This window comes from Lathamus discolor, chromosome 6 (assembly GCF_037157495.1).
Source record: "Lathamus discolor isolate bLatDis1 chromosome 6, bLatDis1.hap1, whole genome shotgun sequence".
NCBI lineage: Eukaryota > Metazoa > Chordata > Aves > Psittaciformes > Psittacidae > Lathamus > Lathamus discolor.
Window position 1 is genome coordinate 74,474,599 of NC_088889.1, and position 26,899 is coordinate 74,501,497.

The 26,899-nt window shown below is 51.0% G+C and overlaps 1 protein-coding gene across 1 annotated transcript; it reads right to left on the reverse strand.

Annotated features, from left to right (window-relative positions):
- Window positions 1-120: 120 nt before the first annotated feature.
- On the reverse strand, window positions 121-25,275 carry CFAP70 (cilia and flagella associated protein 70). The gene is made up of 28 exons (XM_065686243.1): window positions 25,228-25,275; window positions 24,345-24,456; window positions 22,044-22,230; window positions 21,616-21,711; window positions 21,127-21,206; window positions 19,953-20,129; window positions 19,375-19,557; window positions 18,292-18,383; window positions 17,138-17,237; window positions 16,096-16,230; window positions 14,411-14,563; window positions 14,091-14,171; window positions 13,525-13,616; window positions 12,024-12,084; window positions 10,475-10,666; window positions 9,725-9,856; window positions 8,403-8,528; window positions 7,724-7,857; window positions 7,532-7,647; window positions 7,263-7,388; window positions 5,695-5,802; window positions 4,923-5,011; window positions 4,145-4,297; window positions 3,467-3,628; window positions 2,711-2,800; window positions 1,265-1,366; window positions 948-995; window positions 121-221 (listed from the first exon to the last, which is right to left on the reverse strand). The coding sequence occupies exons 2-28, from the start codon at window positions 24,450-24,452 to the stop codon at window positions 141-143; spliced, it is 3,204 nt and encodes a 1,067-aa protein (XP_065542315.1). The 5' UTR covers window positions 24,453-24,456; window positions 25,228-25,275; the 3' UTR covers window positions 121-140.
- Between the last annotated feature and the right edge of the window lie 1,624 nt (window positions 25,276-26,899).

The window sequence follows — 26,899 nt, forward strand, 5'->3', positions numbered from 1 at the left end:
TGACCACCACCAAACCAGGTCCGGCCCCCCCCCCCCCCCCCGGACGTGCGTGGGACGCCCCCCAGTGGCCGATCGCGGCGCTGTCGCGATAGAGGCGGACAGGAGCGGTCGGGACAGGGCGGTTTATGCGGGGCCGGCGCTCAGAGCTCCGGGTTGCCGAAGCCGAACCGCAGCTGGGCGGCGCGGAGCTCCCGCAGCAGCGCGTCGTTCGTCAGGCCCAGCTGCGGGGAAACGGGCGGGTCAGGCAAGGCAGAGGCACACGCACACGCACACCCCCGCCCCCGCCCCCGGACAGACCCGCCGTGGACAGGGGCTGCAGGCAGGGCGGCTTGAACCCTCCCGCGGCTTCCTGCCTCAGCCCTTCGTGCTGAACCATCGAACTCAGCTCGCAAGTCAAAGGGCAAAGGCTTTGAGCAGCAGGTCGAAGGAGGTGATCCTGCCCCTCTGCTCTGCTCTCGTGAGACCTCACTTGGGAGTACTCTGTGCAGTTCTGGTGTCCTCAACATAAAAAGGACATGGAACTGCTGGAACAAGTCCAGAGGAGGCCACGAGGATGATCAGGGGCTGGAGCACCTCCCGTATGAAGACAGGCTGAGGAAGTTGGGGCTGTTCAGCCTGGAGAAGAGAAGGCTGCGTGGAGACCTCATAGCAGCCTTCCAGTACCTGAAGGGGGCCTATAGGGATGCTGGCAAGGGACTCTTCACTAGGGACTGTAGTGATAGGACAAGGGGTAATGCGTTTAAAATTAAATACGAGAGATTAAGGTTGGATATAAGGAAGTTCTTCCTTGTCCCCCATGGCAGGGGGTTGGAAGTGGATGAGCTCTAAGGCCCTTTCCAACCCAAACCCATTCCATGATTCCATGACTCATAATGTGGCACACTCTGTCCAGTGCCTGGCCACACACTGCCCTGCCCTGCCCACCCTGCAGTGGCACAGATACTGACCTTGAGAACATACTTGTAGCACTGCTCTGCCTCCGTATGCCGCCCTCCCTGGGGAAAGAACACAGAGCAGTGAGGATATCATCCCATGGGGATGGTGTGGGACCTCGGGAGATCACACATGGTAAGAAAGCTCAGCACAAAGGATGTACCCACGGGGAAGTGAGTGCAGGCAGTGAGGAAAGGCTCTGCTATGCTCATCAGAACATTTCACCCTCTGCCAGTACAGCCCCCAGACCTTACCACCAAGATCTACACCATGTTGTTCAGGCTCATGAGCAGTTGCAATAGACCATGGGGGTGGTGGGCTGGGCACTCACGTGCAGGCAAATGAGGGAGAGATACGCCCACACTTCAGCGTTGGTGTTATTGAGGGCATTGGCTTCAGAGAGGGCATCTTCTGCTTCCACCATCTCCTTCAGCTTGAGAGAGAGAGGAGAGTCATGGACAGGAGACAAACAGAGGGAGAAAGGTCTTTAGAAGCACTCTAACAGCCGAAGGTCTTAGTGCAACAAAAGCATCTGGCAGGGTTTCACCAACAGGGATGTGGGGAAAGGATTTAAGGCAGAAACAACCAGTTACCCCTGGAGCCAGCATCCAGCATTCTGGTCAGAAACATAAGCTTCTCACTGCTGACTCCCGACCACCCATGGGAATACCCACTATTTGCACATCAGACCCAGGCATAAGAAAAGCAGTATGAACGCCTCATACTGGGGACCTGAGCAGTGAACACAGGCTGAGAGAACTGGTCTTGTTAAGCTTGGAGAAGAGAAGGCTCCAGGGAGATCTTGAAGCAGCTTCCGGTGCCCAAAGGGGCTACAAGAAACCTGGAGAGGGGCTTTGGACAAGGGCCTGTAGGGACAGGCCAAGGGGGAATGGCTTTAACCTGACAGAGGGGAGACTGAGATGAGCTCTTAGGCAGAAGCTCTTCCCTGTGAGGGTGCTGAGGCACTGGCACAGGGTGCCCAGAGAAGCTGTGGCTGCCCCATCCCTGGCAGTGTTCAAGGCCAGGTTGGACACAGGGGCTTGGAGCAACCTGGTCTGGTGGAAGGTGTCCCTGCCCATGGCAGGGGGTTGAGACTGGATGAGCTTTAAGGTCACTTCAGCCCAAACCAGTCTGGGATTCTATAATCCCTCTTCCTGCTGCAGGGTGGCTCAGGGAGGCACAGGAGCCGGTGCCCAGCAGGCTGCAGCCAGCTCCCAGGCTGCCACTCACTTCTCTGGCTCCCAGGGGGTCCATGTTTGGCCAAGGGGGAAACAGAATTTCAAGTCCTCTCCCTGTTTCTTCCCTCAGCCACATCCCAGTGGAGAAGCCTCACAAGGTAAACCCCTGGTTGATACCACACTGCCAGGGGCTGTGTGTCCTTGGCAGCCAGTCAGAGATGCTGTATTCTTCCAGGCAGGGAAAACACTGAGATTCCTGACATTCTGCCCAGTTCCTTTGTGGTGATGTGCAGGTCATGGACAAGAGCTTGGAGCAGAACTCAGGCCTGGCTGGGTTACATGCTGCTTGGACACCCTGGGGAAGGCTCTGGCAGTGGGATGAGGGGAAGGATTGTTGCACCCAAAGAAGCTGTGGGGGTGACTGCTCCAACATCTCCTGTACCAGCAGCCCATGGTGCCAGGCAGGACCACGCAGCACACAGCACTTGATGGCCCTCAGGAGCGTTCATTTCACAGGGAGCTGAGCTTTAGTTTGGGCAAGGGGAAAAGCAGCCCAGGCCACACCACCAGTTAAAGGAAGGTCACCTGTAGGCACTTACCCTGTAGCAGGCGATTCCCACCCCCAGCCAGGTGAGGCAGGATGCGGAGCTGTCACAGGCGAGCAGGTAGATCTTCTTCGCTCGGTCATACTGCCACAGAAAGTACATGAGCACATTACTCTGCAGCAAACACATCACTGCAGACAGCCCCCCCTTTCTCAGGAATGGTTCAAACTTAAGCAGGGGAAGTTCAGGTTAGGTATAAGGCAGAAGCTCTTCCCTGTGAGGGTGCTGAGGCACTGGCACAGGGTGCCCACAGAACCTGTGGCTGCCCCATCCCTGGCAGTGTTCAAGGCCAGGTTGGACAGGGCTTGGAGCAACCTGGTCTAGTGGAAGGTGTCCCTGCATGTGGCAATGGGTTGGAACTGGGTGAGGTTTAAGGTCCCTTCCCACCCAAACCAGTCTGGGATTCTATGAATTTGCCAAACACCCAATTCCCATCTCTGCTGGGGTTCAGACCCCCACTGTCCCCACTGGGGGGCTTGGAGCCTGCCTGCTACCCCTGCTGTAGTGGCTCTGTGCTGGCAGGTACTGGTACAGTCACCCGGTGTCTGGGATGATGAGAAATGGCCCAGCAGCACCCAGAGATGTTGCAACTGGGATGTAGAGCTGGCACAAAGGAAAACAGCACTCCAGAAGGATTTGCTGGCTTGTGGTATGTTGGCTATGGCAACAGCTCATGGTGTTTCATACTCAGGGTCTGGAATCTTCTGCTTTGTGACAGATTCCCTTTTGCCACTCCTGCTGGCTCCTCACCAATTTCTCCTCCAGGTAGATGGAGCCCAGGCGCAGGTAGACGAAGTGCATATCCTCAGCATCCTCCATAAACCCCATGGTTCGCTCATAGCACTCCTTTGCCTCACCAAAGTCTTTCTTCAGGTAGCAGAGGTGCCCTTTCTGAGCCCAGACATTTGGATTCTGTGCACACAAACCCAGGAGTGAGACATGGCTGGGAGAATAGAGGGGGGGAGACTGGGAGAGGGGCAGGGACCCTGTTAGCAGCAGGAAGGAAGAGCTGAGCAGTGTTTAATTATAGCAGGGCAGATTTCTATGTACAGAGTTAAAACCAAATCAGCAGCTGCCTGCATGACACCAGCAACAGGAGCCCCCTCCAGACGCTCCCTGCACAGTGTCCTGGTCATGGCAAGCTCCCCAGGGATGGTGAATGTGCAAACAGCATTCAGGATTGTAAGCTTCCCCCTGCCTTCCATTCAACCTGCCTTCCATTCAACCCGACTCCCCAAAGCCACTTTCCCACTGTTGAATAGCAACCTTGTTCCTCATGAAACAGAGCCTGACCCACAGATAGAAAGAGGCTGTACATGTTCAAAGGGAAAAGAAAGGCAGATGCTGCAGGGAGAGGCGTCCCCCCTCAGAAATGCTGCCTGTCTGTGTGGGAGAGGACAGGAGGCAAGTGATCACACACTGAGTTACCATGCAGTCAATCCTAACAGCCTCACAGAGACATTCTTCACATTTGGAGAGTTCTTCTTTCAGCAAGTAAGTCTGGGCCAGCGCCAAGTAGTAGCCACTGGAGGGACCTCCCTGGAGGCTCAGCAGCTCGTGGGCAAGGGCCTTGTGAACAAACTGTGGAAGAAGGACATCCATCACGTTAAGAGAACAGGCAAACCATGGGCACCCCAGAAGGACATGGCAGGAGGGCTGACTTGCACTTATTTGACTTCCATGAACACAAAACACACAGGAGATTTCTTTCTTTACCCCTCCTTTAAATATTTACCTCCATTACTTTTGGTTTGCTTTAAGCAATTCTTTCTGCATGTAAAATTAAGGCAGGCAGCACCACGTGGCAGTCAGAGAGATCCCACAGAGATGGCTGTGTGGGAGAGGGACACTCCACAGGTGACACAAAACTTACTCTGACATACACAAGTGTCTGAAACAAGGAAGGAGTCTTGGAAGCATCACACTAAGGCATCTTGCCACTTCTGACTTGGCTGCTCCCTCAGCAGCAAGCAGTGCTGAGCTGAGCACCCCGAGAACCTACCTGAGGGGACTGTGTCCACCACCAGCATCTTGGGCTGAATGGGTTTAAATTTCCGGGTGGGTTTGCTCCCTCTTTCCCTCATCATTAGGAGTAGCCACAGCTTGTTCTCCATGCCCAAGAAGGGGGTTTGCTGGAGCTTGCCACCAGCTCTTTGGAAGAAGACCAAACCTCCCTTCCCATTCCTCCACTCTGTGTTGAGCTGACCTGGACAGCATTGGCTTTCATCAGGAATTCCACTGTCTTCATGAAGATCGTGCAGGGAGGTCGTCCAAGTCCTGAAGCAGGGGATGGTGCTGCAAGAAAATATGTTCCTGTCAGTCCTAGGGAGGGGTTTGTATTTCAGAAGCCAGAGCAGGGCCTGAGATCCTGTCGGGGACAGAGGAATCCCAGCAATAGTGTGAAACCCAGGAGGTGGCGGGGGGGGGGTTGAAGCAGGGATTAACTCAGTGTTTCTGTCTGAAGGGTTTACGTTTTGTGAGAGATGTGAAAAGAAATGATGCTCTAGACCCAGTAACTTTCCAGTCCAAGCTCAGAGGAAGAAAAGGTAGGAATTTATGAGTGAAGCTTCTCAGAGTTAACTACTCTGAGGCCCCTGCCTTCCCAGACCAACCCAGTGGGGCCCAAAGCACCCAGCGCTGCTATCTCTTTGCCACCCCTGGGAGAGTGGAGCTGTAGAGAAGGCAAATCCCACAACACACGACTAGGGGAGAGCCACAGGAACAGTTTATGAGCTGGCATCTCAGGAGGAAGACATCTAAGTAGCCAATAAAGGCTACTGGGTGCACTGACATATAGGGAGAGAGCTGCTTTCACTCACTGGCTGTCCCTCCTGAGATGTGCTGCTCTGAAAATCAGAATGAACCTACTTTGTTTGGAGATTCACAGCTAGGGAGAGAGAACAAGCCATGATACCTTGCCTTGGCATCAGGAGGGCCACAGCTCAGTGCTCACAAGATACTCTCCTTCATCTCCGTACCTTTTGGGGCTGCCTCTGGTACAGTCGCCTCTTCCTTGGGTGCCACACAGGCTGGGGCAGGCTCTGCCACCTTTGTCAGTTTGTCAGCTGAACCACCTGGAATCTTCTCTGCAATGAAACCCCAACAGCTATTAGATGCAAACAGTTTGCCATAAACTGTCTGGTTTGAAGCATTCTATGATTTTCTGATTCTGCAGAAATGGGGAGGGGAGAAAATATAAAAGATCTACAAGATATTCAGAACTGGGAAGAAGTTTCTTTGTAGGAGGGTCTAGTGTTCGGGGTACAACATTACCATGTGAAGCTAGAAACAGGTATAAATGAGGCAATAAGGAATTGGAACAGGTTGGCCCTAGCACAGGGTGCCCAGAGAAGCTGTGGCTGCCCCATCCCTGGCAGTGTTCAAGGCCAGGTTGGACGGGGCTTGGAGCAACCTGGTCTAGTGGAAGGTGTCCCTGCCCATGGCAGGGGGTTGGGTCTGGATGAGTTTTAAGGTCCCTTCTGACCAAAACCAGTCTGGGATTCTATGAATATCTCTTTCCTCATAATGAGAAGGGGGGAAAAAAAGGCATATGACATGAGGCACTGGGCATGGAGTGGTAATAACAGTAAAAATAAACATTTCCTGCAGCCTGGACACATATTTGGGCCTTAACACAGCAAGTCTTGGCTCAAAGTTAGGCTGGACTCAGCGGGGCTCCAGAGGAAGCCTGATGTTCAGGATCACCACCCAGCAGCTGGTTTGCCCATTGAATTGATGAGGTAGTGATTTCCAAGCTGCATTGGGAAGTCACAGCAACAGCTTTGGTTAAAGCTAAACCTGGGTGAGTGTCATGTATGACTGGCACAGGGGCATCTCCCTCCCAAAGCCTGCAGAAAGACACTCCTGTCCTCCAGCCACCCTGGCTGCTTCCCACACATCAGTTTGTCAGTGGCACTGGGCTGGGGCAGAAAAATAAGTTCAAAGACTGGTCCCTTTAGTAAGCTGTGGGTAAGGCAAGGCATGGGCTGTGCTGCTTTCAGAAAGCTTCAACGTTTGAAGCAACACACTTGTGTTGTTGTTTTTCACTAGTGAAGTTGTGGTCTACTGTAGCTCACAGACCACATCTTCCTTTAGCCTTTGTATCATGGCAATGGTTTTAAATTAAAAGAGGGAGATTCAGGCTGGATGTGAGGAAGAAATTCTTTACAATAAGGGTGGTAAAACCATGGCACAAGTTGCCCAGAGAGGTGGTGGATGCCCCATCCCTAGAGACATCCAAAGCCAGGCTCGATGTGGTTCTGGGCAACCAGCTGAAGATGTCCCTGCTCACTGCAGGGGGGTTGGAGTAGATGAGCTATGAAGATCCCTTCCAGCCCAAACCATTCTACAAATCTATTTCTCCTCTTAGAAATACTTAGAAGTTTCTCATTCCCTTCCACTGTTCACCATCTCCCTCACTGCTCTGAGTCCCCTCCTTGCCACTGCTGGGGCACCTCCTGGTTTCACCCAGCATTACCTGGCAAGTGGTCTTCTTGGCCTGGGCTGTGAGACCTCATACACCCAGCAGAAATGGGCTTTTTTTTACCTCCTTCTCCCTCAGCAGCCTCAGGAATGCTCCTCTCCTTGGCAAGCTGTGCTTGCAAGAGCTTTTTAGCTTCACGGAAGGCCATTTCTGCCTGAATATTATTATCCTGCAGCTCATAAAACAAACCTATGTGAGACAGAAAGAGAACTGTAAGCAGACATCCGGCCTTAGCAAAATCCTTCCCTTAGCCCTTAGATTAGAGAAGGGAGCAGCAGCAATGCTTGTCTCTAGAGGAATGCCTCAAGCACACAGGCTGCTTGGTTTTTTACCTGAAAGTGTCCAGGCCACCACGCTGGATGGCTCCAAGCAGCAGGCATTCTCAAATAAAACCTTTGCCTCTTCATCGTGCTGTAGCATGGCAGCTGTAATCCCACACAGCAGCAAACTGGGGACAGGGACAGGCAGGTTAGCCTTGCAGGACACCCTCACCCACCCAGCCACCCACCAGGAGCACACAGCACCTCTGAATGTGATTGGGATCCAGAGAAAGAGCCTGCTGGAAGCACTCATGGGCTTTGGCTGTTTCCTCAAGCAGGAGGCAGAATGCCCCATAGTCCAGCCAGCACTCGATGTTGTACTGGTCCTTAGCTATCCTCTAGACAAGAAAAGACTACTGCTGGAGTGAGGAGTGCTGCAGTTGTGCTCAGCACACACAGCGGACTGGAAACAATACTACAGTGACCACAGCTCTCCTCTGGCTACCCCAGCCCAGTTTAGCAACAACCAAGCCCTTGTCTACATCACATGCTAGGATTTCCCTTAACTGGGATTGTGCTGGGCTTCCTCTAAACTTCCTTCACCTAACACACATCCTCCAACTTCAGTTGACATCCTCCTAGCTTCCTGTTGAGGGCCCAGTGTCCCCAGTACTGACACTGCCTGTCTTTTGGAGTAGCTCACCCCATTTGCCTTGCGCTTGAGGCTGACACTCTCAGTGAACTGGCCAGGCCCTGTCTCACATCCTCCAGAGCGCAGCATCTCCCTAGAAAATACCTCACACACTTTCAGCCTGAGTATCCTGGTCACATTCTCCTCCTTTCTCCCTGCACAACAGTCAGGGCTGTCAGCAGCACGGGCCCCAACCTGGCTGACAGCCCAGACACATGGGAGATGGGCAGGAAAGAACAGGGAATCCTTTACCTGCTGGTGGTAGAGAGATGCCAGCTTGTAGTCCTTGATGACTTGAGCCTCATGAGCAAAGAGGCAGAGCTGCTTCTCGGTCACTTGGGATGGAGGGGCAGAAGGAGCAGTTTCCTCAAACAGCAGCTGGAAGGAGGGAGACAGAGTGTTACCCTGGAGAGGGTGAGAATGGTTCGTCCCAGTACAGCAGCAGTCCCCAGTCTGGCACTGCACCAAGTACAGCCTTGTATGGCTGGAGCTGAATGGCAAGATGTCCTGTCCTGTGGTGGGACACATTCTGTCATTCCCAGGTACATCTACCACACAGAGACAGCAAATATCCACTACTTGCAACTCATAGAATCATGATAGAATCCCAGACTGGTTGGGTTGGAAGGGACCTTAAAGCTCATCCAGTTCCAACCCCCTGCCATGGGCAGGGGCACCTTCCACCAGACCAGGTTGCTCCAAGCCCCGTCCAACCTGGCCTTGAACACTGCCAGGGATGGGGCAGCCATGGCTTCTCTGGGCACCCTGTGCCAGTGTCCTGGGTTGAGCAGCAGCAGTCAGTTTTCTCCTTCTTAGGAGCTAGTACAGTGCTGTGTTTTGATCTTTTGGCCTGGGAACAGTGCTGATAACACCGATGTTTTCGGTTGCTGCTTGAATGTTTGGTCTGGCCAAGGACTTTCTGAGCCTCCTGCTCTGCCAGGGAGGAGGGGAGGCCGGGAGGAAGCAGAGACAGGGCACCTGACCCAAGCTAGCCAAAGAGGTATTCCATACCACAGCACGTCATGCCCAGGATGTAACGGGGAGTTACCCCGGAAGGGTGGGAACTGTAGGGTTGGACAAGGTATCGGTCGGTGCTCAGCTGGGGGGAGTGGGGCGAGTTATTGGTCGGCTGGTGTTGAGGTGTTGTATTCTTTCCTCTTGTTATTTCCTTTATCATTATTATTATTGGTGGTAGCAGTAGTGATTTGTGTTATACCTTAGTTACTAAACTGTTCTTATCTCAATCCGTGAGAGTTGCATTCTTTTCGATTCTCCTCTCCGTCCCTCCAGGAGCAGGGGGAGGGCAAGAAGGGGGGGAGTGAGTGAACGAGGTTTGTGGTTGGGTTTAAACCATGACAGCCAGCGCCTCAGCACCGTCACAGGGAAGAATTTCTGCCTAAGCTCATCTCAATCTCCCCTGCCTCTGAATGTGGCTTGAGGCCCACATGTGATAACTGCAGCAAAGCAAAGCATGAGCCTGTGTCTGTCTTGAAGGCAAAAATCCGCTGGCTTTCACTAGGTGCAGCATCTAGCTCTGGATCCACAGTGAAGTCGTATCCCAGCTTTCTCCCTACCTGGTTCAGGGCAAGGTGCATCTGGTCCGTGAGGTACACGTAGAGCTCACTGAGGAATGCCTGGAATTGCTCCTGGCTCTCAAATGCCGTGGTCTTCAGGTATTTCTCTCTCACAATCTTCACTACAGCATACTGTGGAGACATGAGACTCTTGGACAAGACCGGTCCCCCTGTGCTCCCCTCCAGCTCTGTAATCAGGCAGAGCCACAACACACTGGTTGTGTCTGAAGCTCCAGCTTAGTTCTGAGGAAGAATTCCAGCCTAGAACTGCTAAAAGCAAGCAGGGGTGAGCTCCTTTCTCACCTTCTACCCCCGGCTCCCCCTGACACACTGGTGCCCCTTTAGGAGCAACATGTGTGAAGGCTCTTCCCCTTGGCACACAGAAGGGGTCCCCAGGCAGAACATGGCCAAGGCTGACCAGCTGAGACAGGGGAACCCCTTTTTTCTGCCAGGGCAAACTGTGGGTTTGTAAGAGTAGGTTTTACCTTCCTCAGGCTATTAGCATGGGGCAAATGGATATGACCAGCTTTGGAGTCTCCCGCCATTGACAGGAATGATTCTTCTGGTGTGTGATCAAAGCAGCTTTGCCTGCTCCAGTAGAAGGAGAACCTATTCCCCCACCATGCCCTGCAACAGCCTCAGCTGGCAGGATGGGTTCTGGAGCCACACATCATGGAGCAGCAGTTCCTCACTGAGAAAATGCCAGGATAAAAAAAGTAGGGAAGTGAAAAGGACAAATGGACTCTTTACCTTTAGCTGTTCCTTAAAAGCAAAATATTTGCCAGAGCTGTTCAGCTCAAAGTTGAGCTGACGCTTCTGTGCCTCCAGGGTTTGGTAGTCTGTTGCTCTCTGGTCAGGCAGCTGCTTCCCGAAGAGCTCATGGCATTCATTTAGGATGGCAGCAGCAATGCTCATGATGTGGTGGTGATAATCTTCCACAGCCTAGGAACAAATAAAGAAATAATCACCCTTCACAAGGCACTCATGCCATCAACCTTGAAATGAATTTGATTTCACCTCCCACGAACTCCACCTGAGGCAAGTCCCAGTTAGCCTGTCACTCATCCGTTCCTGTCCATGCCAGAGGGTTGTGAATACATCTATGTGTAAATACAAAAGAGCTCCTTCATAATTAGATATTGCTTCTGCTATACTTTTCCATCAGAACCCAGTATTTCAGTCATTGGTGTCTCTTCTATAGCAGTAAAATTGGCTGTAAGAAAAACATTTGCTGGAAGCCTTTTAAACCCATGGGCAGCCCTCTTCAGCAGTGTCTAAGCTCCATATTCTCGGTGGTAGAAGCTTCCATATGCTGTGACAATCAAAATATAGCACTGGAAGCACTCCAGACAGTCCAGCACAGATCAGTTCTGCAGCAGCACTGGGGTCAGTCACTGCAGTGCTGCTACTTCCTCGCTGTGCATTGAATTCACCATCGTCCAGGGGCCACCTGGGGACATTCTCCTTTGATGGCTGCTCTGTGCGCACAGATGAGCCAGCACTGTCAGACCATTTCCTGAGGATGTGTCACACACACAAAGGTCCTCAGATATTCTGGGTGACCTGAGAGTGCTCAGGGCTGATTCTGTTCATGTTTGTCTGGGTCTGAGGAAGCACATGGGCTAATCTGAGACAAGAAACTGCTGGGACTGCCTGGGGAAATCTAAGGTTTACCTTCTGAAAGGAGGTCACAGTGAGGTGGTGGTCAGTCTCTTCTTCCAAGTAACAAGGGGTAGGACAAGAGGAAATGGCCTCAAGCTGTGCCAGGGGAGGTTTAGACTGGATATTAGGAGCAATTCCTTCCCCAGGGGTGGTCAGGCATTGGAACAAGCTGCCCAGGGCAGTGATGGAGTTGCCATCCCTGGAAGTGTTCACAAACCATGTAGACAAGGCCTTCAGTGACATGGTTCAGTGGTGACCTTGGCAGTACTGGGAAACAGTTGGACTTGATGATCTTAAAGGTCTTTTCCAACCTGGTTGATTCTATGATTCTAAGGTTCTGGTAGCCTCTTTCTCCAGCATCCTGTTTCCTTCCAAACACCCCCACTGCTGCCTTCCCTGCTCTTGCTACATCTCTCCACTTTGTATGGGCTGCAAACATGAATGATGCAGCCCAGAAATGTTTTCCTAAGGCATACTACTCAAGGATAACACATCCAGAAGTTTCCTTTTTGTGTATTTCCTCTTCATACCTCATATACATGTTGCTGTGGAGCTAAGATTGGGAATGAAGGTTCTGTGTGAGAGTATGAGGGCAAGAAGAGGTGGCAGAGGCAAGGCCACAGGCTCCTGCATGTACCTTCTGGGCTCCTGAAGTCCAGGGAGGCAGTGGAGGGCGAGGAGGAATCATTTGCTTGACCCTGTCAGTAAGAGGACAGAAGAGATCAGCCTGTAGAACGTTCTCACTCTAAAGCACAGGCCACCACTCCAGTAGTTCTCAACACGTCATGGTGTGGTTATGGCAGGCATTGACCCCTTGGCACCATCCCAACCCTGGCGGTACCACTACTAGAGTTACACCGACCTTTCAAATACTCATCAAAACCCCACAGGGATTACCAGAACTTTTAATGAGAATTTATTAAAACCCTTGATGTCAAAACAGTGTTAATTCATTGAGATTTTAATCAAGATTTCCTGCTTGCTGATAGCCAAAACACCTTCAGTCCTTAGGACACAATCCAGCCCACCAAGCAAAGGTGTGATGGCTCCTGCCCAACTAGCAAACAAATTGCAAGAGGCTGACAGAGGATTTTGGGTGGAGCCCAAGAAAGAGAGCCATGCTTTTCTACTAAGGCATGTATTTAAATGCCCTTCCCAAAAAAGATGTGCTGATCTTCTCTTCAAGGACATATGTATGTGGCATCAGCTGGAGCTCCCCAAGACTCAGAGCCCTTCCCACAACTCAGGAGGGTGGGTTTTTCATGGCAGGTCAACATGGAGGAATTACACTGAATTCAAGCAAGTTCCAGTTGGGGAGAAATGGTATAAAATGGGCCAGGAGAAGGTTGTACAGTGGTTCACCTTCTTCAACCTGTTCTTCCTAGGAGAGAGCAGGCAGCACAGAAGATGGCACACACACTTTCTCTGCAAGGAATGGCTGCTGCTTTCGGTTTGAGAGAGACATACCACCTGCACTTGTCATACTTTATTCATTTGCTGCATTTTCTCTGTTTTAGTCAATAAAATGATACACGCTAGACCTTTCCTAGACTGAAACACAGCAGGGCTACCACTGGAAAGGAAGAAACTGCCTCAAATCGGACAGATAGGGTTTGAATCCAAGCAGCAGAGATGAGAACAGCTCTGCAGTGGTTCAACTTGAAAACTAACAGAAGAGCTGAGGAATGGGTAGAAGATTGGGGAAAAAAAACCTCCTGTAAAGGTAAAAACTAATAGATAGAATGCTATGGGGAAGTTAGAGCAGTGCTCCTTGGGGGAGTCCACACTGGTGGCCAGTCCTGACCAAGCAGCACATGCAAGAGGCAAGCACACAGGGAAACAGTAGGAAACAAAGCCCTGATGGGAACACAGGCACTGTTGTGCTTCTCTGGTGTCTCTCCTTTTGATAGGAATAGCAGGGAGATGCCAGCTGGGATGAACATAAGTGTTTTCCCAACACACCAGATACCACCCGTTAGGGAGTCTGGCCAAATCCTCCCCCTGATTCCAGTGGGCTTTGGCTCAGGCCCTCTCATGGTCTGTGTGGAGCCCTCCTAGGGGGAGCTCGCTGTGCAGCCCTGTTTCTACCCTGCAGAAAGGAGCCGTCAGCCCCAGCGTCACAGCAGGGCTCTACGTACTGTTTGGTGAGCTCCTCTCGCAGTCTTCTTGGTACCAAGGCCTTGTACAGCTTTATCTCCATCACCAGGAATGTTCCTGCTTCAACGTATTGCTATAAAGATAAATATTGCTGTCTCAGTGTCGTGCTGTCTAGAGCCATTACAGTATGATGGAAGACTGAGCATATAGCTACAGATCTTCCGCAAATCCCCGTCAAGCTGCAGAGATACAACTTGTTTTATAACCTCAGTATGATTGATTGCAGCAAAATTCAGCTCAAGAAACCAGTCTAGGAAAAATTAGGAGGCCCAGATAATCAATCTGCTTGCAGAATGAAGCTGCATTCTCAGTGTTCTGAGGAATAAGCCAGAATTTGAAGGAGCCCTTTTAAATTTAGAGAGACCTTCTAGCCCAGTGTTAGACTGCCCTCCAGCTGGACATCACTGGGAGGACTCCAGGACAGCACTGACGTAAAACATCCCTGGTCCAGCTCACTCTTGAAGAATTTAACTGCATGCAAGGTGTGAGACACCAGCATGGTGATGGTCTGGCAAGTCTTTCCTTCTCTTTGGAGGTACATAATTACCTGTCCTTCAAGGTTGAGATGCACGGCATTTTCTGCTTCTCCAGTGCCATTTGGCAACTGGAATTTGGGTGTGTGGGACATCTGTTGAAGAAGGAGAAGAAAAGATGTGTCTTGTTTGAGATGTAATAAGCCTCACACTTTCGCATGTCCAGGGTGTGAGTTGGACATTTAGGGCAGCAGGTACTGATAACACTATCTCCCAAAGATAAAAAGCATCTCTCAGCTGGCTGAGGCACCCCAGCATCAGTCCCTGGTTCCTCCAGCTACCTCTGATGTGGAAATGGATCAACCTTGTTGAAATGTACCTCTCTAGACCTTACCTTCTTGTTGGTGCTTTTCTCTTTGTCTTCCTTCTGAGTCTTGTTGGGAGCAGCTTGGTTAAGGGGAGCACTGATTCCTAAGGTCCCTGAGCCCATCAGAGTCACACTGAGCTGCCCCCTAAGATCCTGGAAAACGCTGTGCTGGCTTTTGGTCTGCAAAAACAGAAGGAACAGATTGATTCAAGGACCAGACTAGGGCTTCCCCACCCCTTTGCCTTAACCTCTCACATCACAAAACACATTGTCAGTGTCCTAAACACATTAAGAAGCTACACAAGCTCATCCCCCCCTCCTAGTTTAGCTGTGGTACTCAGGGCCAGCTCTGATACCATATAGCTGTGAAGCCTCAGGTCAGACGATGAAACGAGCTGCCTCAGAACATCTCTGTAGGCGCTCTCTGTCTTCTCTCAAGAGCTGCATTTCCACTGAGCACAGGCACTTGATTCTTGCTTGAGCTACGTGTTAGGCTGGAACCCAGCCCTGGGCTGTCCTGATCCTGATCTTCTGGCCTGAATTCCTCGCTTGAACCTGGACCTGCCTCACAGCTATGGACCTGCCTGGTGGTGAAGACTGTTGGATGAATATGACTACACTTCTCAGGTCTGCTCTGTAAATTTTTGGGTGCCCCAACCTGCCTTGCAATGACTCTCAGCTCCTACCTCACCTTCTGGCATGGAGCAGCTTCCCTGACACATGTCAAGGAGCAGGTTTGGCAGATGTTTTACACACTTTTGACCACAGACAGGCTGCTCCCTCCCAGCCACCACTGTTATGTGAACTGGGCTAGCAAGAACTTCCTGGGAAGAAGATGTAGCAGCTGTACCAAGACTGCCTAGACCCAAGGAGCAGCCCAAAGCATCCACAAAACCAGAGGATGAGAGTGACAGAGTGTTACTTCACTGTGACAGATAAATGCTCCAGGATGAGCAGAACAACGCAGCCACAAGGCCATTATTCACATGAATGAAGCAGAGACCAGCAGAGAGCTGTGTGCTAAGCTCTGCTTTGCCACAGCCAGCAGTGGAGGCAGGGAGAAGTGCTGTAATTCACCCAGCTCCTGTGGCCTGGACAGCAGCACTCCATGGAATGTGGGCAGAAAAACCAGGTCTGTGCATCTGCCCTCCTGAAACAAGCTCAGGTCTGTTCTGGGAGTGCTAGGGGAAAATGGAGATGTAGCTGTCACTCCTAGTAACAGAGGTGGGAGAAAGGCAAAGACAAATAAACCTCCATGAGCTATAGCTGAAAGAGCTCCAGTGACAGCTTTTTTTGGCTGTTGCCTGGGGTAACGCCATCCTTTTAGAGCCACTGTTTGCTTTTCCCAGCAGCACAGCTCATTTGCCCATGTTCCAGACTGGGGAAAGAGAAGCATTCTTACAGATCTTCCTGCTCAGCTGCTGGCAGAGAAAGGAGTGGAGTGAGATTCAGAGCCTCTCCCAGCCCCCAGACCTGCTCATGCATGCCCAGAAATCCCCTGCCTTTGAAGATTCTTCACCTAAAAGCTTGTCTTCTTATTTTTCTCTATCACCAGAAGGGCAATGAAGTTTCAGAGTCAGCCTCTGAGTACCACACTGCCTGTGTGCCTGCTCCCAAACACCACACTGCCTGTGCTGCCTGCTCCCAACCCCACTATGTGCAAACCCAGCTGCAGAGCTGTGGCTGAGCCTGGCTGTCTGGTCTGCTCTCACCTTCTCAAACACTTTGCTGTCTTGGTAGGCACAGACACGAAAAGCACCTCTGATCTGCTTCACACCAGGGCAGAGCAAAGGCATCATGTTGACATACGCCACACCATGGAAGGAAATCTGCTTTTCCTCATCTCCCTGGAAACACAGAGCAAGGGACTGAGACACTGAACGGACTGTGATTCTCTGTAAGGAAACAAGGCCACCAATCCCATTAAGCAGAGGCTACAGAGCAAACTGCTGCACTGATGAGGCAGTGTCTCTCTGTCGCTGGCACACAGCCGAGACGACCTGGCCAAATACACTGGAGTCATTCAATATGTAGAATATCAATTCAACCCCAGTGTGTGCAGGGCAGCTTTTCTCTCTCATGCCATTCCTCAGGATGGTTTTTTTGAGATAGAGGTGTAAGATTATCAACTTTGTGGTTAGAAGTCCAAGTAACCCTATCAGAGGTGTGTATCCCTGATAGGAATCAGGCAGCTAAGGAGGTCTGAGTGTCTGGGGTAGCAGCAGACTGGTGAGGGTAAGGGACAAGGGTCTCCATTTTGGCACCAGTGAGTGCTGAAAGGGATTTAGACAAATGACTTTGCCTTGGAACAGGTTAGGACTCCTCACACAACCAGCTGCCACAAACAGAAACATTAGCTGAAGGGCTGTTTCTTTGTTAAACCACCCCAGTTTTTGTGCAAAAGCGTAAGTTATTTACACCCAAGAGAGCAGGCTTGAATTTCTTCAAGATGTTCCAACCCCATCGGCTCCAGTGAATTACCTTAATTCCCAGAAAACTCCCTCTCCCTGACCCGTTCCCACTGGGCTGCCACAGACCATCAGCAGAGCTCTGTATGCTATAAGAAAAAATATGATCCTTTGTCTATTTAACAGCTCTGTAAGGCTGATTAATCCCTTCACAAAGCCTGTAGCTCTCCGACTTGCTTTGCCTGGTTCAAGGCTGGTTTTGGTATTACAAAGGCATTGAAAAGAAAATGCTCAATAGCATAATGCTGCTCCACAAGCCAGAACAACACATCCCTTCCCACTTTACCTTATCAGCTTTGCTGGTTTTCCCTTTGCTGGGTAAGGCCGCAGATACCCTGCAGATCTCCACGGGCCAGTACTGGCACTCTGCGATGCGCTTCTGCAGACTGAACACAAAGAAGGGCACTGAGAAGAGACAGAAACCAAACTGGAGAGCCACACCACCCTCCCTTCTGCCCCAAAACATCCCTCCTTGGTTTTGCTCCCACCTGCTCCCATGGGACACAGCAAACACCCTCTGGCCACTAGAAAATATGTGCTTTGGTGCAAGCTCGGGACATTTTCTTCTCCATCCACCACTGTGTGCATTTATGGCACAAGCAGCTATAAAACAATCATAAGATTAACAGGCTGGGTTTCTTCTCTCTCTTGGCTACTTCAGAAATTAAATGAATACGAAGGAACATGATGAACTTTGGTATAAATCCTGAATTGCTCAGAGCAAGCAGACCCTGAGCTCCCATTCAATGTGCTTGGTAACTCTGAAATCAGCAGGCAGGCTGATGAAAGTGTAGGGGGAAAAGAATTAAATAGCAAACCAGATAGAAGGGAATATTTCCACACGAGGGCTAATTTGGCTGTGAAACTCACAGCCACGATGCAGCTGAGGCCAAGAACGAAGCAGGATTCAAAGGGAAATGGGATGCTCATCTTGATGTTGAACATGTCTAGAGCTTTAAAGGTAACATTTATCCAATAAAAAAGCAGCACATGAAGAGTGCCTACACAGAGTGAAAGGATTTTAATGTACTGGGAATTCAGCAAAACTTAATTAGCAGCTCAGAAGAGAGCTGTGTGGGCCACTCTCCTCCATAATTCTGCTGTCCTTTCCTTCAAGCAGAGGGAGCAGTCATCACCTCCAGTTGCTGGCAGCATGAGCTGGAGACAGCAGCTACAGGCAGCTCATCTTCTCTCACTGTAGAACTAAGCTGCTCCAGCAGTTAAAGGCATATACCTGTTCCCTTGCTTGTGTGAACACCTCTGGCCAACAGTGAGCCACAGGAGCCATGGAAGTGAGGCAGAGCCACACTCTGATCACGTAAGAGGTGTGAGAGCACCTGCATGTTGCTGTTCCCTGTCTTAGGTTACCCAACTGAGTGGATTCTGGGGTGGTTTATCCCCACTGCTCCATACTGGAAGGGAAGTTCTCAGGTCCCTTACATGACTACTGCAGCAGGATCCAGGTAACAACGACTTTCCATGTCCCACACAACTCTCTTCATGCTTTCTGCTTGGATCCTAAATTCCCTGTCCTGTGAGAAACAGCACATGGTCAGAGCCAGGACAGCAATCTACATCATTCCCAATATGTTCCCTGGGAGAGAACGGAAGTCAGACAGAGGAGTCCAACTCACCATCACCATAGCAGAGTAAGTGAGCAGCCCTTCCTGCAGACACCAGAGCCCATTCAAATTAGGAGCCTGGCTCACAAGGAAACGACACAACTCTCAGCCCAGCAGCTGAGGGCTGGGTGGCTTTCTGGGCACCAGACCTGCCCCACTGTCATGGTTTAAACCCAGCCACACAGCTCATTCACCCACTCCCCCCCACTTCTTGCCCTCCCCCTGCTCCTGGAGGGATGGGAAGGAGAATCGAAAGAATGTAACTCCCACGGGTTGAGGTAAGAACAGTCCAGTAACTAAGGTATAACACAAATCACTGCTGCTACCGCCAATGATAATAATGATAAAGGAAATAACAAGGGAAGAGAATACAACACCTCACTACCAGCCGACCGATGACTCGCCCCACTCCACCCGACTGAGCACCGACCGATACCTCGTCCAACCCCACAGTCCCTAGCCCTTCCGGGTAACTCTCAGTTACATCCTGAGCATGACGTGCTGCGGTATGGAATACCTCTTTGGCTAGTTTGGGTCAGGTGCCCTGCCTCTGCTTCCTCCTGGCTTCCCCTCCTCCCTGGCAAAGCATGAGGCTCAGAAAGTCCTTGGTCATTCTAAAACATTTGTGTTATCAGCTCTGTTCCCAGGCTGAAAGTCAAAACACAGTGCTGCACCAGCTACTAAGGAGGAGAAAAATGACTGCTACTGCTGAACCCAGGACACCCATGGTCCCTCAGAACTCTCCTCTGCTGTCCTAGGGGACCCATCTGTGTGTCTGCACACTGCGCAGAGCACCGACCACCTGCTTCCTCCCGTAACAAGTCTCTGTAAGTCTTCCTCAGTCCTTTCAGTGAGACCTGCTGGTTCTCTCCCAGTCATGACACTGCCAGTCCTTTCTCACCTCTTCTTTTTTGAGCTCTCCATCCTCATCCTCATAGGGACCACCAACAATGAAGGAGTTTGGTATGCTCAGAGCGCCAGGGGCCATGATGTTAGCAAGGGGCCACTTTTTGGGCCGGGGTAATGGCTCTTTCTCACCAGCAAGCTTCAGGATGCCATTCTTGAAGAGCAAGGGGAGTTCTTTCTAGAGAAACATGAGAATGAATGGACTTGCATGTCCAACATGAGCAGGAGCAAGTGCCAGCTGCACTAAGCTGGGTCTAACAAAGCAAAGCAGCAGTGCAGGGGCCTGGCTTGGAAAACCCACTCCACCACACACAAAGAATGGAGAAAAACTAAACAAACAGCCACATGGAAAAGAACCTGCAATTTCAATCCAAATCTTGCTGAGCAGACCTTGTTTTGTGTTCAAGAAACACATCACACCACAGAGACCCCAGGCACCCACAGCAAAGGCTGCTGTTGCACAAGCACAGGAGCTATACATCCCATGGCCTTGTTCCATGCTGCATAGTGTGGGAGAACACTCCACTTCAAAGCAGCCAAAACCCCTTTCACTGTGCCAGGACTGTTCCTCACCTCCCCAGCTGCTGGTACTTGCAAGCAAGCCATGTAGTTTTGCAGGGGTCCTGTGGCAGCAAACGCTTCAGGGACAGAATAAGCTGCCTCCAGTGTGATGGTCAGGAAGTTACCATTTGAAAGCTGTGCGGCAGAAAGCAAAGGCTCTTTGGTGCTCACTGTCACTTCAAGGCCACCCTAGGAAACAAGGATAAAGTAGAACCAGTAACTTGGCTATAACACTCCTGCTCTTGAGGAAGAAACCAGCAGAAACCCAAGGCCAGAATGTATAACGCCTTCTTGCTCACCTCGAATATGAAAGAGAACAGACCAGCTAAGGAAGGGAATTTCACGATGGGTTTGTCTGAATTGTGGTGATTTGTCTGTTTAAATTGAAGCCTGCTCGAGGAAGGGCACATGCTCCACAGGTCTCATAAAATGAGCCAGGGAGAAAGAGTCAGGGTCTCATAAAATGAGCCACAGCAAAAGAACATCACTTTTCACCCAGTGATTCAGAGCATGCTGAGCCAGGGCCACAATTTGACTCTGCCCTATCTCAGCCTTAATTACCTGTCCCAATCCAATAGATGGTGTGCAGCGAAACCCAGCTGCTCAGCATTTATTATCTCTCCTCCCTAATGAGAGCCCCTCTCATACATACTGTGTAACACCTCCTAGATAAAGAGAAGTTAGTGCAATCCCCTCCCCTTCAATTTGCTGGTGGTGCTAACTGCAGGCAGGCTCGAAGCAAAATGAAACACATTTTCTCAGTCTCATGCTTTATTCACCAGGTACTTTTCAACCACCTGAATGAAAAAGGACCTTGCGGGGAAGGCAGTCAGAGCTGGTACAATAACAGACTCTGAGATATTTTACCCACAGAGGGGAAGACTAATCAAGCCAGGCAGCTAATCCTGCTGTTCTCTTTCTGGGTTTTCAGCACGGGGCTTTGCATCCTGAATGTTTTTTTATAGAGTGATTTGGTGGCTGCACACATTAACATTTCCTAGCACGACTTCACCTGTCATACGCAACAAGGGGCAGACGTCAAGAGGAGAAGGAAAGGCCTCCAAGCTGGTAACATATAGAGTTTGTAACATCTGTGATGAGCCAGGTGGCTGAGTCATGCTCATCTTCCCATTAAAAAGCAGCAGAGAGCTGAAGGAGCAAAGAAACAGTTCCGGATTCCATATACCTTGGCCTCTGGGTGAAGGCTCTCTGACGGAGAGGTACGCACTGCATGTAAAGGAGCTGTGACCTGAAAGGAACACTGTCCTGGAAAGAAACAGGAATAAGAGAGCACAGAGTGAGACCCTCTGTAGGGAAATCATGGCCTACTGATGTCACCCTGTCTTCCCCAGTGCTAAGAAGAGCATTTTGTCAAAAGGAGGGAAGTGCTTAGGGTGGTGAAGCTCTGGAACAGGCTGCCCAAAGAAGTGGTAAATGCCCCATCTGTGGCAGTGTTCAGGGCCAGGTTGGACAGAGCCTTGGGTGACATGGTCTAGTGTAAGACATATGTGCCCACAGCAGGGGTTGGAACTGGTCTTAAGGTCCTTTCCAACCCTAACTATTCTATGATTCAATTCCTTTGCCAGGGATCCAAAAGCAGGGATCCATAAGCAAAGATTCAAAAGTCCCAGGGAGTAAGAAATGGTTACAGAGGCTGTGGAAGTCAGTGTTGTACCTTGCAGCAGAGGTAGAAGGTCCACAACAGCTTGACCAAGAGGTGCGGTCCTATCCTTCTGTTTCTTGTCCTTTTGCAACATTTCTATCACTGTCACTGGAGAGATGAAAAAAAGAGGAGGTGGCAGAGTTTCTCAGACAGCTTCAGACCAGCAGTTCAGGGGCACCAAAGGGTCTGTGTCAGCTCTGACATGTGCTACTACTCCCTCTCCCAAGGCTGACAAGAATAGTGAAGCCAAGGAGCACAGGCCAACATGAAAGGAGACCCTTCCAGCTGGCAGAGATGGGGACAGAAGCTCTGAGACCCTGCCACCACTGCAGTGCTATTCTTAATGTGTGACTCCTGCAGTCAGAGTCGCAGCAGGCAGGCAGAGCAGGGCAGGGCAGTTGGTGACTCCCACCTCCAACCAGGGACATTCAGGTACTTACAGAGCACGGGGGTTTGTGCAATATCATCCAGGGAGTTGGGCCCATTGGGGCTGCACTCAAAGCTGGTTGTGAAATTGTAGTCTGCTGTCCCGTTTGGCAGGACATTAGTCCTGGATGACTCTCCCAGGATCACTCCGTTGTACTCCACACACACTGAAGTGACTGACACGTCACTTTTGAGAGTTTTCTGTCAAGAAAAGGCACATTAAGCAGCTAGCTCTGAGGCAACAGCTCTAGGATCAAAGTTGCCTCTGGCAGGCAGCTCACTTCAGTGCCCAGGACAGGGTTCTCCAGTGGGGTCTTTGGCTGTTCCCTACAGGAATGGGGAACAGGAGCAGAGCTTGGCCATGCTGAGACCTCAGCCTTCCCTGTCTTTCAGGAGGGAGCTTTCCTGCTCCTCCATGCTGTGACACTCCAGGGGTTATCAAAATCTGCAGCAGCAGAGAGGGAGAGGTCCAGGCTTTGCTGCAGGAGAGGCAGTGAAAGACACAGCTGAAGCAAATTGTAAAATACCCCACTGATAGGAGAAGGGGCAATGGGCTCAAACTTAAACAGGGGAGATTTAGGTTAGATATGAGGGATAAATTCTTGCCTGTGAGGGTGCTGAGGCGCTGGCACAGGTTGCCAAGAGAAGCTGTGACTGTACCATATCTGGCAGCGCTCAAAGCCAGGCTGGACAGGGCTTGGAACCATCTGGTCTAATGGAAGGTGTCCCTGCCCATGGCAGGGGATTGGGATGAGCTTGGATGAGCTTTAAGGCACCTTCCAACCCAAACCAGTCCCTGATACTGGCTGATTCTGATATTTTTGTGCTTCTAGGAAGCTCAAGACTTTTGTAGTCTCCTCAGCTACACAGCTGAGCTGAGAGGTCATTTGTGTCTATCACATGGTTGCCAATGGCCTGAAATGACAGAAGGGCTCCAGCAAGCTCTCTGGGGAGCTCTGCCATATGTTGCTACACCACCTTCATACCACTTGCTTTAAGCAGAGATGGGGAAGTTTCAGTTTCAAGGAGGAACATGGTTTATTTCTCCATGCAAGGAGCAGCAGTCACCACCCTGAACATGAGGCTGTCGTACCCAAATCCAGGTTTTCTTTAGTCCTGAGCCACAGCAACGCCTGACCTCTACCCTCAGCACCCTCCCTCCTTGTCAGTGGGGTAATGAGTTCCGTATTGGTTCTTGCACAAAATGAGATTTCATTCACTTGGTTTTAATTTTCAGTCCTTCTCATTCTTCTTGAGCATACATTCTATGAATGGCTAAACAGAAGAATCCAATTAACCTTTCCCTGTCCCATTAATTATCCTGGGCTCCTCTCTCATGCTTCTCTCCATCACCTCTAATTAAGCAGATTCCACACTTCTTACAGCCGGACTTTTTTTTTTCTCATATTGCCGCTCTTACTATCACACTTTTGTAACCTTCCCTCCTTTTGCCAGAGCCATTTCTCAAGGTGGAGCAATAAGAAACCACAAAGCAACATTCCAGGTTCAATTAGTCTGTGGGTCTATCCCATCTATCTAGCATTGTTTTTCCTCCTCATACCTTATACTTCTTACCTAAGATGCTGTTTGCTGAATCTGTCAGTGTGAGAGGTGCTCAAAAACTGCAGTATAAAGAACCTCAAAACCACAACCCAGGGAGCTGCTTTTGGTTTGCTGGTTTTGCCTGCTGCTAGAGCAGAAGCAGGGATTTGCATTTTCTAGCTGGGCTTCTCCTCTGCATTCCCTCCTAAATGCTAGCTCCTCTAGGAGACTAAGGCCAGCAGGGTGCATCATGCTGTACATGGAAATTGCAGGAGTCATGGTTTGATCAGAGCCGCCTCACAGTCTTCCCTCTAACTGCCCTGGAGCCAGTGGTATTTTAAAACTAGAGCCACTCTCTTGGTTTCATCATGATATAAACTGCTGTAGCTGGGAAGAAAAGCCAAATTTACATCCAAAGTGAGATCTTTGGAGAGGCATTTGTCTCACTGATACACATTTTTCACTCTGTTTTGCTTTAAAAAGCTGCCATTTACACACAGATAGGTGGAGAAGGCGGAGAGATAGATTTCAGCCCATCTCTGGAGCACTGCTGAGGAGGTGCATTCTCCAGCCTACGTGAATCACAAGCCTTTACTCTCTGCAAACAAGCCCTCAGTGGGGAGGAGGAAGCCACAGTGTGGCATAGCTGAATCCATGATATTCCCACCAACCCTTCCAATAGTCTTATCACTTCACAGCTCTTCTCAAACAGGATCACAGCACACAACATCACTCTAGCATTGTTTATTAAACCATTTTCAGAAGAGCTTTACCAGGTCCTGTGCCTTCAGCACTGTGATCTGTACTGGTGTCGGCTGTGACTCACTGGGAACAGACACAGTGGACTCCTTTCTGGAAGACAGCCCCCCAGAGACCTCCATGGCTCTGCAGGAAAAAGAATGGGGAAAAGAAATATGAAACTGTTCAATTCCTCTCCCAGGAGCATCTGCAGGGCCCAGCAGCCATGGTTGTTGGCATTATTCTAGGCTTGGCTATCAAACCACCACTGAAAGCACGGGTCTTTGTCACTGAAGAAGCTCTCATGAGGAGCATAGGGAGGACATGTAATGCCAAAATTATGCTGCTCAGTAAAAGGAACCCAGCTGCGGCTCCCAGCTCCCCCTGCACACGGGGAGGGCTCGGTGTGACTGCTGCTTTCAGCCAGGCTCACCCTGGTGCAGCTTTCACCTGCCAGAGGGGAGACTGAGATGAGCTCTTAGGCAGAAGCTCTTCCCTGTGAGGGTGCTGAGGCGCTGGCACAGGGTGCCCAGAGAAGCTGTGGCTGCCCCATCCCTGGCAGTGTTCAAGGCCAGGTTGGACAGGGCTTGGAGCAGCCTGGTCTAGTGGAAGGTGTCCCTGCCCGTGGCAGGGGGTTGGGACTGGATGAGCTTTAAGGTCCTTTCAACCTAAACCTGTCTGGGATTCCGTGATTCTCGTTTACTGACAGTGGAGGCTGTGGGGCCAAAGGGCTCAGCTCCTGACCGGCCCCACAGGGCTCGCGCAGCCCCAGGCCGTGGCTCCGTCCCGCACCACGGGCCTGTCTGCAGCACTTCCACCCCTCTGGAGACACGGCTGGGCCGAGGGCACTCCTGTGACCCCAGCACCCCCCGGCCTCGCGCCCCCCACTTCCAGCCACCCCAGGCAGATGAGAGGTACCGGCCTCCAGCCCGACGCCGGCAACCGCCTCAGCGCACCGTCCTGCCGCGACCCACAGGGTCGGGGCCCTCACGGCTGGGGGTGCAGCCCCCCCGCACCGGCCCGGGGCGCGACACCGAGCTGTACCTGCTTCAATGCGAGGGCCCCGCGTCCGGTAACCACGGCGACGCGACTGCGCCCGTGAGGTCTCGCGAGATAGCAGCGCTGCACCACGTGTCTATGGGGCTCGGCCGTGAAGCCGCTGCGGCCGCCATGGCGGGGGAGGACCGCCCGCAGCGGTGCTGCCGGACAGCAGGCAGTCACAGAGTGCTGTGGTTGAAGGCACCTTAAAGCTCATCCAGCCCCAACCCGCTGCCACGGGCAGGGACCTTGTGATCTTACGTGTGAGATGTGCAGTTAAGCACCAAGTGAGTGCGGAGTTCTGACCCACGGTTCTGTTGTCCCGCAATTGAAACAGCCTCAGGCGGACAAAGCAAAAAGGAAAAGATGTGTTGCTCGGAGGCTGAGGTGTGCTTCTTTCATCCTGGGGATGAATGCGAGCCAGCCTGTGTTCTAAGGTATACCCAGTGTAACGAAAACGTTCTGGGTAAAATTCGACCGGGATTTTTCCTGCACAGGGTGCAGAATTTGGTCTGAACAGTGTCGGTTGTGGGAGTAATTGAAGTATGTTGTGGTTGAGAAAGCAAAGCAAAGTACCAGCGAGGTGGGAAAAAATGGGAAACCAGGGAAGTTAAAATACAAGGCTTAAAAGTCCCCGGGGATGCGTCTTAAAACGCTGGGAGGAAACTGGGGATCTCCCAGGAGGAATGAGGAGCAGAAAGACCTTGATGAAATATTGTAACCGGTGGTGGCGGTTGTGTAAGTTGGGAGGGGGAGAAAAATGGCCAGAAAACAGTCCTTAAACTATGATACAATGTTAGAGTTCATGCCCTTCTTACGAAGGGAAGGAAAGTGGGATGAAGTCTTTTATGCAGGTATGTTTTTCACACTCTGGGAACATCCAGAGTGGCAGAAAGAGTGGGATAAACAGCACCCAATGATCCGTTTGTATTAACTCTGGAAAGAGAATAAAAAGCAAGGAGTAGGGAAATTGAAGCAGTGTTGCTCATGGTGCCCTATAGGCCAGAGGTGCTTCAAATATAAAAGGGGTGGGGAGGGCTGAGGAAATGCTAGAAGATTTTGTTAGCCCCAGGGAAAAAGCATCAACTCCCCCCCCCCCTTCTCCGGAGTGGCGAAAGGAGAGGGGAAGGAGACAAAACTCCCATCTCTTTCACCGCTAAGCGGCAGGACGCGAACCAAGCTGTGGGCTCGATCAGCCTCACCCGGAGTAAAAGAGAAGGGCGTGATACAAGGTGTGATACAAGCCCCCCTTGGGGAAGCTGCCGGACCTGAGGGGCCCCCGTGACTAAATGTTAATTTCTGTACGGGAGACTTTGAAAGTTGAAAATCGATGGCAAGGACCTATAGAGATGATCCTGCTGGAGCAGCAAAAATATTCAAAACCTTCACTAAAGCCCTAGACCCGGATTAGGACGATACTGATTTAATGTTAGATGCAATCACAGGCACTGAAAAGGAACTAGAACTTAAAGCTGCCAGGACCCATGTTCAGGCATTAATCGCTGCAGAAATGTTGCAGAGAAATGCAGGTGATTATGTCCCTAGAGCTAAA

Excerpts from the sequence above, each read along its gene's own strand:
- CFAP70 (XM_065686243.1), bottom strand. The coding sequence starts at position 24,452 with ATGGAGGTCTCTGGGGGGCTGTCTTCCAGAAAGGAGTCCACTGTGTCT. Across the intron at positions 19,558-19,952 it reads AAGTACCAGCAGCTGGGGAG|AAAGAACTCCCCTTGCTCTT; the intron begins GTGAGGAACAGT and ends ATGTTTCTCTAG. Across the intron at positions 13,617-14,090 it reads ATCTCAACCTTGAAGGACAG|CAATACGTTGAAGCAGGAAC; the intron begins GTAATTATGTAC and ends TTATCTTTATAG.